Here is a 13,519-nt window from a genome sequence, read left to right on the forward strand (position 1 = left end):
CGATAATTGTAAAAAAGCTTTACTTACCTGAAAAATCTGTATAATAATCTCTGCAAACGTACGCCAAGACTTGTACTAGCTTCCTACCGCAGAAACGCATTGCGGTGGGATTTCCTTCGACCCCCACCAGGGCCAGAACACAAATACACGCAATGAGAACAAGGAGCCTCATTTTGACCTAGAAATAAATTATTATTTGAGAGGTTCATTTGTGTTCAGATCAAATTTTCAGTTATAAAATTAGAAATATATCGTTTATTTTGTTTTTAAGTTGCTTAGGATTTATCACTGAAACTTGTGGTAAATACATTTTATTCTATTTTATCTTTTTTTCCACAATAACTTAAATTTTCTGCACAAAAGTCAGTTCGTGGTCAGGTTCGGATTATCCCTGATACTTTGTAGTATTTGTAAAAAATACAAGGTATAGAAAAACTGCTGTTTAAAACATGGATTGAATGTTCATAATATGATATACCATGCATGCAAACATAAAAAAAAATTACGACATTGATAAGACTATTTTTTTCTACATTTCCCGTTGTTCAAATACACCATCATTTTCGTAGCCACACTTATTAAGTTATTTTAAACAAAAAAAAGAGGTCAAACCTCCTGTAAATCCTTTTTTTTTAACTATAAGCAACTTTGAAAATAAGACTGCGTAATATAACGTATAATGTTTATCGCAAGTCATAATTATTTATCTATAATTAATGTAATAAAGTTCAGTTAATTTGCGTCAAAGATCGAGCGTCATTTTCGTTACGGTTGCGACTTGTAAGTATTGGGTAAATAAAATAATGTTTTACTGGTGCTGTGTCATTTGCAGTTAAGTTATTCATATTGATTTCATTTGCTTCAAACCTATAGGATATTTACTGCAGAGCCGCGAAAGTAGAGCTTTTCATTTCGTGGTCATCATTTTCGTGGGTCCTATGGGCCACGAAACTGATTAAAGAACGAAAAAGATGATTTTCCCTACAGGAATACAGAACATTTTTCATAGAATTTCTGCTTTTTACAGTGTAATCGTTATGCCGTTATTGATTTAATTGATTTAAACGAAGAATGGTTGACCGTCAACAACATTTGCTCTAGGTGTGGTTATAGGAATTATGACCAGTGCGTCGCCAATTTTGTTAACTGGCGAGAGGTTTCAATATTTTGCCCTGAATGTACGTGTGAAATGTATATATCTAAATATTAAAAGAAAACTTTGTCATTTAGAGGAGCATTTTTGTTGTGTTGTTTCGTTGTAACATAATTTCGTTCTGGTTTACCGTAGACCTGCACGGGGGGGAAGGTAATTGAAAACTGTTTTGGTTTGTGAGTTGAAGTTATTAATCTTACTTTAATTAAGTAATTTCTAGTAGTATTTAAAAGGTACAAAAATGACAATTTGAAGTCGTCATTTCGTGGGTCAAGTTTTAATTTTTTTTTATATAGATATCGATGTCTATTTCTGTTGATACCTGATTAATTAAATAATGCTTATTCGTTTTCTCATTATGATCGGATTTTCATTCAAATAGTACATTATAAGATTTTCAAATAAACAAAAATGTTCTTTTTCGTGTCTCGATGCTCATTTTCGTTACCGTTAAAATTGGATTTTTGCTTTTTTAACCAAAATAAACTTTATCGATCTCTTATATATAAAGCATCTTATCGGACATATCCTTATGTTCAAAAATAAAACAGAACATCAAAATGTGTGATTTTTAACCTGTAACATTATACACCAATCAAACCCAACCTAAAATAAATAACTCAGTGGAATTTTGGATGTGGTGGATCAGATGGTTCATTTTGTTGTTAATTTTTGCATTTCATTTTGCATCTTTCAATCAGAGTAAAAAATTAACCTGGAAGTGAGCTTGGTATGAAAGGAAAATGAAGCAATCACTTTTTGTCTTTTGAACGTTCATTCGAGTGAACTGTCTGATACTTATTATACACCGCACGTACATTCATACATAAACATAACATTGCAAGTTAAATAAAAGCCTGTAATAAGAAGTTGGATGAGCACATAACTGGTAGCCAGAGGGCCGATTTTTAGGGTTCCGTAGTCACCTTGTTGATTACTGCTTTCGTAATACACCATTTTATAAAATACGATAATTATTGTTTTCACTCCTGGCGTTGGAATATTGGAGGAACTTAAGTGAGTTTGACCGTTATTTCTAATGTGGGAAAATAAATTAAATAGTATAGGCACAGGCCACAGGCGCTTACCGGAGATAATAGTGTGCTACAAACTTACATTTACTTACTGACCGGTTAACAGGTTATTCCAATTATTGAAATATATTATAGCAAGCTTTTTTTTGAGGTTTTTAGAGAGCATGAATCACCTTTTAAAAATATTCACTGAACGTAAGTATGTAATGATAATGATTATTTAATTATATCTCAGCTGGAAGAAGAACTGAAGTTGACTAACAATATAATTTCGTATTTAATAATTAGGTAATAAACGGGCCTTTATCGGTTGAAAAGTTTATTCACCTCGTCGTAAATTACCTCGTAGATATTGCAAAGATAGGTAGGTAGTGCCACGAGAGTTGATGTCACGCACACAAGATCATGTCATGTCATTATGTTATGACAGCGAGATTTTGGCATTCACTCATTCATTTGATATTTTTTTCTTTTGTGCAATCAGATATACATGTAGCTGTGTGTGTAATCATTCACTTCAAACTCTCGTGGCACGACCTATATTAAAAGTTTTAATTACAGATGTGCAAGTTATGAAAAGTTTCCAAAAAGTTGAATAAGTTCTCAAAAATTTGGAAATTTTCCCAAGAATTATAGGAAATTTAAATTTAAGAAACGGAAAGTGTCAATCCTTGTACAAAATTGTGAGAAGTTTCCAAAATTTTCCCATGTCAAAAATTCCTTTAGCACATCAGTGTAGTTTTAATAAGTAGGTACATGAAAATCACAAAATATTAAGACAATAAAATTATTTATAGCTTAATAGAATTAAAATATACCTTCACAGTTAGTCTTGCTCTTTTTGATGATTCTCTCGAGGATTTAGTACAGTTGGTTTCGGAACCTCAGCTGCGAGTGTCTCCGGCAACTATTTGTGGCCAAGTGTCAAAAGCCAAACCAGTATGATATCGGATGATTTATCCGCCTGGGGTTCAAACTGATAATACTAGGACATAGTTTTAGCAATAGAACTTTTATCTTTTGAAAAAGGAATAAAGTGTAATTTTCTCTGTATCATTCAAATTAACAAAAAAATAAATTCAACTTTATCTATGAGCTATTAAGCTTTAAATTTCGATGTCAATTTGTGTTGTATGGTGGGTCACAGAAGGCTATCTTCCGTGTTGATAAACATGAACATTTAGTACATACTATATAGAGCTAGTACTATATAGTACTCAACCTAACATTTATATAAAGGTTTCTGTGTGCACCATAAGATCCTGACTTATTAACTTATTATTATTAATGCGAAAGTGAGTTTGTTTGTTACGGTACTTATCACGCCTAAAGTACTCAATCAAGTAGGGAGATAGTTTGAGTCCCGGGGAAGGAAATAGGATATTTTGTATCCTGGAAAAACGTATAGTTCCCGCGGGCGAGCAGAGGAGAATACTTCGTAGACGAAGTCGCGGGCAACAGCTAGTTAGGCATAAAATGAACTACCTACGAGTAAGAGTAGAAGTAAAAGTTATTTTTGTGCTTTGAATATTTTTATTTATAGACAAACATAATATTGGTAATTTATTGAATCAGGCATTACTTCGCGGAGGCTGTGGCGGAGCTCTAGGAGTATATCAATGAACTGAAACAATTACTTTGCTTAGTTATTTATTGAGGTCGCGGGTTAGCAAGTAGGTAGGTAATGGTTTCAGTTCATAATATTAGTATACAAATAAAAAAACTATGATAATTATGCACATTAAAAAAATCGATCAAGTGCGAGTCGGACTCGTACATGATGGGTTCCGTACCTTCGTACAATGTTCTAAAACAGTTAGGTAAGTACCTAACAAGTCTTTGTTAAAAATTCTGATACAACCTTTTTTTGCTGACTGTACTTTTTACCCCTATTTACCAAAGTACTCGTCAAGACGAAGCAAACGAGCCCAAACTCGATTTGGTCGTGTCGTTTTGCAAATGTTAAATAGAGCCCTGGCCCTCTACTACGAAGTGCAAAATTCGAACTTCGAATCCTGCCGTCCCGCTTCTGCTAATATTATTTACCTAATATACGATACGAATTTCGACTTTCGAATTTCGTAGTAGCCCCCTGGAAAGCCGCGTGCACTGATTATATAACAGCATTTACATAAGGGACTCCAAAGTTAGTATATGGTCTAACCCTGGTGGGCAGCGACGGCGGCGATACACTGGTTGAACACATTGACGTAGTCGAAGGGGAGGTCGCCGGCGCAGCCGTAGCCGCCCTTCTTGTGGATCGCCATGTGGTCGTAGCAGTTCACTTGGCCATCGCCGTTGCAATCCTGGAAACAATTATAACTTATTAAATAATTTATTGAATCCATATCAATGAACTGAAACAATCACTTTGCTCACCCGCGACCTTATGATAGCTACGTTTATACAAGAAATGTGTGTTCATGCAGTTCGTCCCTCCTTACTGTAAGAACACACACCAACCCATCTAATATAATAACCTCCTGTCAGACATCCAACTATGTTTGAATAGACGCCTGACAAAAAAAGATGAACAACGATGATGCAAAATGTACTAATGACTCCTATATTGTCGTCAACGTTGTATATTTACACCGCGTTTATATTGATTTCTGTTTACTTCGACAGATGGCGCAGTTTATTGGTATAAACTACCCGGTCATAAAGTTTTCGGCAAAATTAAAAAATATATTTCTTCCTCCAAATTCTATCATACTTAACTCCTTTACTATGACTGCCATTCGTCTTTGGAATTCTCTTCTTTCGGCGTTAAGGCAAGCGAAATCCGTTCCCATTTTTAAAGATTCCATTCCTAAAGGCTCACTATCTGTCACTTACTTAATCCCCAGTTTTTGATCCTTCTCTATTCTTTTTGTTTTTTGTTTATATTGTTTCTTTAACTTCCTTTTTAAATTCCTTTTCTCACTTGCGGCCTTTTGATATTTTGTATTAAGTATATATGTAGTTTATCTAGGTATTATATTTCATGTATTTGTTTATTTATATAATTTATATTATATTTTGTATTGTTTTTAATATTTATTGTCTATTAATTCTACGTCTCTCCTGTCTGTTATCTCTGCCACCTACATTAGTCTGTTCATATTTATTAATTTCTCAGAAATTGGTTGTCTGGAAGAGATCGCTTTTTAGCGATAAGACCGCCTATTGTCTACCTGAATTTTTCTATTTTTGTAATGTCTCTGTACTGCTTTTGATGATCAATAAAGAATATTTGTATTGTATTGTATTGTATATTTTGTTTATTCGACTGGATGGCAAACGAGCAAGTGGGTCTCCTGATGGTAAGAGATCACCACCGCCCATAGACACCTGCAACACCAGGGGGATTGCAGATGCGTTGCCAACCTAGAGGCCTAATATGGGATACCTCAAGTGCCAGTAATTTCACCGGCTGTCTTACTCACCACGCCGAAACACAACAGTGCAAGCACTGCTGTTTCACGGCAGGATTAGCGAGCAAGATGGTGGTAGCAATCCGGGTGGACCTTGCACAAGGTCCTACAACCTGAAAAAAATTTTTAGGTTCACAAAGTTTTTTTTTCAAGTCAAACCTGTCCGAATTTTCTCATGTAGCCCTGCACAGTCTGGGCAGCGCAGTATGGGTCCAACACACAACTTTGGAAAGCTGAAATAAAAAAAAAAAACAAATATTGGTGCCTAATAATAATAATGCGTCTAATTAAGTTTTGTAGATATTGTTAATAACAGCTAATTTGTAATTAGAAAAGTCAGATCAGCTGTGATAAGATACGTAAGAGTATTTTTTGTATTTCTGTTGGGATTTTGTATTTCTGCAATGTATTTCAGTGTTATTCAACGTGTGAGTTGCAACCCCTTGAGGGGTCTAGAGCCTCATAATAACGATAAAAATCAATTAACTTAGAGAAAAAAAATTATTCTAAAAAAAAACTCGAAATATGTGGAACTTGAACAGAAATCAACAAAACAAAAATATACATCAATGAAAATTGCCATACCTACATGTTTGATATTTGTGTTAATTAAAACAAAGTTGGACTTGGCCAGCCACATTCGGGCACATAATAAACTTAATAGTCAGACACGACATGGAAGACATCGCAGAAAATGGGTGAATGACGTCATAATTATACAGGTTTTCAGGGGTAAATTCGAAAAAAAGATTCGTAACCATTTCACTGTCACGTGGTGGTGTCCGGGGAAGTTATAAGAGTAAAGAAGAAGGCAGGAACAGGGCAGACAGTAATATTTATTTAAGATAATAATAAAAGGGCACCTGCGAACAAACAGACGCGGTCTTAAGTATCTAAAAGGTATGCTTTAACACTGTATCAACGATTATAAAAATACATAGTTAATCAACTTACGTTTCCGTGCCCAGTTCTTTATTTATATAATTCAATGGCACTGAAGTCCAGCAGTATTACGATCTATTGATCTTATGAAACTTCACAAATGCACTGTACAATTATAAAACCTTCCTTCGTATAGGAGTAGTAAATTATGAGCTTGTTATGGAGTTTTAAGAGATTTATAGGATCTAGGATAAAAGAAAGGTAAGTGTTCAGCTCGGAGGCTCTGAATAGAATGGCTATAGGTACTTATACTCTTTGGAATGGCTACTTGACGTAAATTGAACAGGTGTGGAATTTAGAAAAGGAAATTTGAATTTAAATGTTATTTTTTCGACTATGTGCTAAACCAGACAGTACAAAGAGTTAGGAAGAAACGAGCTGTATGACACCTCGTTACAGCACTACGCTGTCTTGCTGTCAAAATACTATACCCGTCATTAAACTTACCATCAGGATGGTCAGGCGCCAAGCCATTGATCGTGGGCGTACCGGCATCAGACCAGTAGGCCGAGGTGATGTGGAACAGGCCGCAGTGGTCTCCCTCGCACACCGTCTCCTGCCTGCACCCTGAGATGGCCTGGCATATGCATCCGAGGCAGACATCCGACAACGGCTGTCCGACTAGCTCAGCTGGAAAAAGTAGCGTAGTAAACGATAAAGCAATGCGTCAGGAAAATAAAATTCGTTTGCACAAAAAAAAATATAATTTACAATAACTTAATTTCCGTCGACAGTAAATTTATTTATAACTTTTTATATTTATACATATCACTTTGGACTGAATATTATCTTCCAGCTCAGTATTTAATTACAAACAAACATGTAACATAAAAAAAAACGAAAAAAAAACACAGGAACTTTATTAGCGGGCTTCCTCTTCCAAAGTCACCGCAGTGCCTTTAGAAGTTATAAAGAATTGGAAAATTAGCAATAGGTCAACGGAGGGAAAGCACTCGATCGTTTTACGCGATAAACGCAATGCGTTTGACGCACATCAATTTTGCATCAATACCACTACCATGAGTTTACAGTGACCGTACTCGATAGCGACGGCGTATGGAGATAATACATTGCAGAAATACAAAATCCCAACAGAAATACAAAAAAATACTCTTACGTATCTTATCACAGCTAATCTGACTTTTCTAATTACAAATTAAGGTCACCTGAGGTAAATGCGTCACTGTTTTTTTGTGTTTTTTTGATATTTTTTTAATCTCAAATTATGAAGTATGTATTAAGTATATTGAAATACTTTTGCGTTCTGTGCTTTATACAACTCTTTAACATTAAAATTTCTGAAGTTACTTTTTTGCTGCACGACAATTAAAAGATATACAAGCATTTTTTTAAAAAACGGGATTTTAGACGCTATTACCTCAATTTGGGAAAATGCATCTTTTTTAAATAATTATCTAACGTTTGGGATTTCGCCTCAAAACTTCATGGCACGTGTTCGCAATATAATAATCTAGAAGATATTATTAATACAAGAACCACAAAGCGCGAATAATCAGCTGAGACCAAAAATAGTATAATTAGGGAAAATGCGTCTTCATTTACAGACGCATTTATCCAAAGCTAAATACCAGAGGTTGCAAACATTTTTTAACCTACTTAAAAAAAAGAGGAGGTTCTCAGTTAGTCGGTTTTTGTAGCCGATTCAATTATTATTTTATATATATTTTTTTGCTTTTTAGTTCCTGTGTGTGTTTTTAAGGCAGTTTTATTTTTTTATTTAAAAATATTCTACGATTCGACCGATTGAACTAGAAAATTTTACGATTGAAGAGTGAGATGAAAAGTTTAATTAAGTGACATTATTTAGACGATAGTCAGTGAAACATTCTACAGGTAAAATAATATACTTACTTAACATGAAAAATGTGTTAAAATTGATAAAAACTACATTATTAAAAAAACGGTTATTGACCACTGACATTGGGGTAAATGCGTTGCATAGACGCAATAACCTCAAAGATACTGACGCATTTAGCAAAGTTTCATAAATAACTTGCAAAGATTTTAAATGGGAAATAATTCTAAAAATGTAGCATTTTTAATGAAAATTTAAATTCAGACATGTGAACCAACTTATACTGATCGTGTTTAATAAAAAATAAACAACAAAACCCTAAAAAAATGAGGATTTAAATGGATGTTGTTCACTAACTCAAACACTGCTAAACTCTGGTGTGGTACCAAATTTTAAAATTGCCGACATCTTGAAAACGATTCACCGAGACGCCCTCTATGTTACGGGTTATTTTCCAAGTAGTTCAAGTGTCTATTACTAGATGGCAGGAGCTGTTGTAAATTACGCTGTTTAAAAGATAACTCAAATAAACGCAATAACCCCATAGTCGCTTTTACCTCAGGTGACCTTAGCTGTTATTAACAATATCTACAAAACTTAATTAGACGCATTATTATTATTAGGCACCAATAATTGTTTTTTTTTTATTTCAGCTTTCCAAAGTTGTGTGTTGGACCCATACTGCGCTGCCCAGACTGTGCAGGGCTACATGAGAAATTCGGACAGGTTTGACTTGAAAAAAAAACTTTGTGAACCTAAAAATTTTTTTGCAGGTGGTAGGACCTTGTGCAAGGTCCACCCGGATTGCTACCACCATCTTGCTCGCTAATCCTGCCGTGAAACAGCAGTGCTTGCACTGTTGTGTTTCGGCGTGGTGAGTAAGACAGCCGGTGAAATTACTAGCACTTGAGGTATCCCATATTAGGCCTCTAGGTTGGCAACGGTGGAATTTTGTTGAGCTCATTGTATACTATGGTAGCGATGAAAAAGATTGTTAACAGATAAAATTACTTTAATTGTGCCGAAGATATTAGGGTGTTTCAATTGACCCACATAGTGTTTTAATTGTCAGTCATGTGTGGTCAATTGAACCACTCTGCCCCGATATCTTTATTACGTTATGGTCAAGTAACTATGGGTGATAGACCTTTCAAGTTCATCTTATTTAGGAACCAGATAACTAAGCTTAAAATAATTTAGGTCTACATCTTTCTAACCATAAAAATAAAAAATACAGGCGATTAAAGCCAAATCGTTTCAGTTGTCCCGGTCTACCCTACGTCTATGGGAGGTATCGTAAAAAAATTTTTTTTTATTTTTAATTGTAAGTACCATTTTGTCGGCATAGTTTATTTATATAATCCGTGCAAAATTACAGCTTTTTAGCATTGATAGTCCCTGAGCAAAGCCGCGGACGGACAGACAGACAGACAGATAGACAGACATGGCGAAACTATAAGCCATTTTGGCTCCGGAACCCTAAAAATAGGAGCTGGCATTATACAATGCAGTCAAACAGGTCAACTTAGACAGATCGGTAACCGGATCGCCTCAAATGTCATGCATTGTAAATTTATGTAAGAAGATAGTCCAATGTCAGTATTCACTAATAAAAATAAACATGCGGATGTTGTCCATAGTTGGGAAATACCTACGTACGAAATGTCAGAGCAGCTTTATTTGCAAACGACGGGTTAGTTATTTTTTTGATAAGATTTTCTTGAGAACACGTCGTCTACATAACACAATCGAAATCATAATCGCTCTCACTACTTCTTTCCGTCAAGAAGGGGGGTAAAAAGAGATGGTGAATGTTATTGTCAAACGACGGCGCGTTAGACAATAAGGCCAACAATTACATAATAAAGTGTGAGCACAAGTCTTTTGTACCACAGAATAGATAATAGTACAAGTACTTGTACAAGCTAATAGTATTAGTGAATTTCCATACAAAATCGCTAATATTTACTTGTCAGCACCACTATCATGCATCGTAACCCAGGCCCTGGTCTCTGGATTCTGGATTTTCACAATCTGTAGGAATGGAACTTTCCCGTCCGTTCAACCCTTCACGTATCCTAAGTACTTACTACAAGGTAGACCCTAACTGGTAAAAAAATACGAGTATTTTCATGGTTTTTCGTAGTCCGTTCAATTTTTACCCGACTGCGAAGAAGGAGGGTTATGTGTTTGACGCGGATGTAGGTATGTATGTATATATGCATGTCTATTGCTATGTCCTCTCGTAACTACTCAACGGCTGAACCGATTTTGATAAATGATACGTCATTGGATTCGTCTTAATGACGCGAGTGACACTGGGTACGAAATGATGGTTATGAAATTCTTAAAAATTAAAAATGGCGGATTTCAAAAAATGTTTTTTATTCAAACCTATAGAGTGGGGAATCAAATGAAAGCTAATAATTAGCCCATTCTAAATATATACGGGTTATAATCGTTTTATTATTCCAATAAAACAATAAATTTAATAATCAAAAACCCGACTGCCTTAAAAAATACTAAAAAGAAGAAAACAAGTCTAGTGGGCTAGAACTTTGTTAAGTAGCTAACTTGAAGTTCAACAGTCGGGACCCATTTAAATCGTGACGCTCAAAAATGCTTACTTACTGGGTCCTGACTGTTGAACTTTAAGTTAGCTACTTAACAAAGTTCTAGCCCACTAGACTTGTTTTCTTCTTTTTAGTATTTTTTAAGGAAGTCGGGTTTTTGCTTTTTTTGTTAAGTATAAAAAAAACACGCTTTTTAGTGTACATAATCTAAGATACAATAGTTTAATATCAACTGCTCGTCAAGTTTTACGAAAGATTTAATTGCTTTTTCCGATGCAGAGACGTTGATTACTGAGGAGTCCTGGTGCTTCACCGCCCGTTTTACCATATGCATTACGAGGAGCATAAATTGCTTAGTAGCAACTGTGTTAAAGTAATTAAAATTCAACCCGTGACATACTTTTTATTGAGTAGTAACTCCGATGGTCAACTGTGGTCTTCATCATCAGTTTCACTTCACCAAATGATGATTTTTCAAGAGCAAATGCAGAAGTTACTATTAAATAAGTATATCCAATTTACTATAGGTGTCCCTACAATATTTGAAGATTTGGTGCTTATGGGACCTAATTGAAGACATTCCAAGACGAGCGCAAAATAATTTTTCAAATCGGTTCGTAAGTAAATGACGGAGTTCTGAGGTAACACCTCTCCGCCACTCCTTTTTTGAAGTCGGTTAAAAATAAGCTAATTTCCACTGGCCATTTGTAACTAGTCATTGGTACTTGTAGGTATAAAATATTAGAAAAAAAATGTACTTACATACATCGCCACTACACATAGTGACAATAAGTAATATGGCACTTAATTTGATCAAGACTGGCACCATTGCAGTGAAAAAAAAAAAACAATAATTAAACAATAATAATAAGACAATATTAATTTGAACGTTGGATATCACCGAGTAGTGGTGGTAGACTGATATCGATGGAGGTATTTATGCTGTGAAAATACCTGTTTTGTGGAAATCTAGATACTATATTGTAGAGGCTGGAGGTTTCCATTCTTTTAGGGGTCTGTATCGCAAAAAAAACATAGGTGAATGTTAATGTGATGTGCAATATGGATCTTAGAAGCTCAAGGCCGACCGTTTCTCCATACAAACATACCTATTACTACTATTTTTACTATTATTTTTATTTTTGCATGATAAATTTTATGGAGCATAAAGCTCTCCAACCGCTACACCGTATCATGACAGGAACGGAATGTCAAGCGCATATATTGCACGCAACGGCGACGGTTGGTTAGGATACGCGCTAGTAGGCATAGTCACATACTTTTCAATACAAACATCGACTTTATAACCAACTAGACACTTAATGCAGGGCGAACACTTTCGAGCTCTAAGTCAAACTTGTACGTCTTAACGTATAAGGCAACGACCGCGATAGCCACTTCAGAAGGGCTACTACGAAACTCGAAACACGAAGTTCGTGTCATGCGGTCCCTCTGACACTTATACTATTTAATACGAGACGGAGAGGGACCGCACGACATGAACTTCGAGTGTCTAGTTTCGTAGTAGCCCTACAGTACCGAGCAGTTCTGTTACCGTGTTTATATAAGGTAACGGCGCCTATTACCGGGGGTATCGAAATCGACGGCCATCACCGCGGCAATTTAAAATACGCATTTTATAACCAAACCGATAGATTTCTTAAAAAAATATATTTTACAAGATAAAAGCTTATTTAGTCGACTCACGTATCTATTAGCGCTAGTGTATGTGAATGAATCAAACATCTCGCAATTCGTGATTTTCCGAAACGGCACCGACGGAAGAGGATTTGCCATACTAACGCGTGACACCACATACAAGCAGACTCGAATCTTATTTAGTTTTTTACAAAATATTTATGGCAATTGAACTAATGTTAAGGTTTTTAAATGGCTTTTTATAGTTTTTTGTACAAGTTCTGAATACTTTTTCTACATTTTTCGGCCTGGAAATACGATTAAAATGGAAAATAAAATACAGCGGTGATAGGCGCCATTTTTAACTGTTGATTGTAATACCGTGGTATATCACGGTAATAGTTAAAGTGGTAGTTTTGGTTCTTCAAGCTTTATTTTTGGTATAAATTATCGTTTATATAATTTGTTACAGTTATTCCAATCTTGATCTATTCACGCTTTTAAAAAACTATTTCCGTGGTATGAAAAGTATTAACAAACTCTTAATTTTTAGCAAAAACTTCAATACTGAATTTGTAGTTTCTATAGAAACCGTTATTTTGCCAAGTTATTTAAATATTGCGATGAAATTTTATATTTACTTACCAGTTATGTAATTTTGGTTATATGCCAAGGATGTAATAAGTATATGTGATTTGTAATTCAAACACAACTCTATCCTGTAGTTTTTATAGGTCGGAATTAGATTTTGCAATACTCCAAATTAAGCCAATTAACGATGGTATGATCGCTTAACCCTCGGTAATAGAATGTTTGGGAATCTATTACCGACCCATTCAATTGTCTTTGGGTCGGTAATAGGTTCTTAAAGAAGTCCCTATTACCGAGTGACATTTTATTTTTCTGTTAAAATAAGTCACATTTAGGGTACCGTAAGTGCAGATTTT

At 35.0% G+C, this 13,519-nt stretch overlaps 1 protein-coding gene across 3 annotated transcripts in view; it reads right to left on the minus strand.

The window, feature by feature from the left end:
• LOC141441033 (lysozyme-like) overlaps window positions 1-11,866 on the minus strand; it is a 22,477-nt gene extending 10,611 nt beyond the window's left edge. Inside the window, exons 1-5 of one of the 3 annotated variants that reach the window (XR_012452770.1) lie at window positions 11,697-11,866; window positions 6,993-7,175; window positions 5,763-5,836; window positions 3,006-4,493; window positions 28-178 (exon numbers count right to left, since the gene is read on the minus strand). Coding sequence is in view for 1 of the 3 variants with exons in the window: in XM_074105653.1 (XP_073961754.1) it covers window positions 5,763-5,836; window positions 6,993-7,175; window positions 11,697-11,763 (324 nt within the window). In the remaining 2 variants the exon portion in view is untranslated. Of the gene's footprint in view, window positions 1-27; window positions 179-3,005; window positions 4,494-5,762; window positions 5,837-6,992; window positions 7,176-11,696 lie in introns of those variants that run through there. The other 2 variants (XM_074105653.1, XM_074105654.1) reach the window with 2 other exon arrangements.
• Window positions 11,867-13,519: the final 1,653 nt, after the last annotated feature.

The sequence above is a fragment of the Choristoneura fumiferana genome, chromosome 23, assembly GCF_025370935.1.
Source record: "Choristoneura fumiferana chromosome 23, NRCan_CFum_1, whole genome shotgun sequence".
In the NCBI taxonomy this organism is placed as follows: domain Eukaryota; kingdom Metazoa; phylum Arthropoda; class Insecta; order Lepidoptera; family Tortricidae; genus Choristoneura; species Choristoneura fumiferana.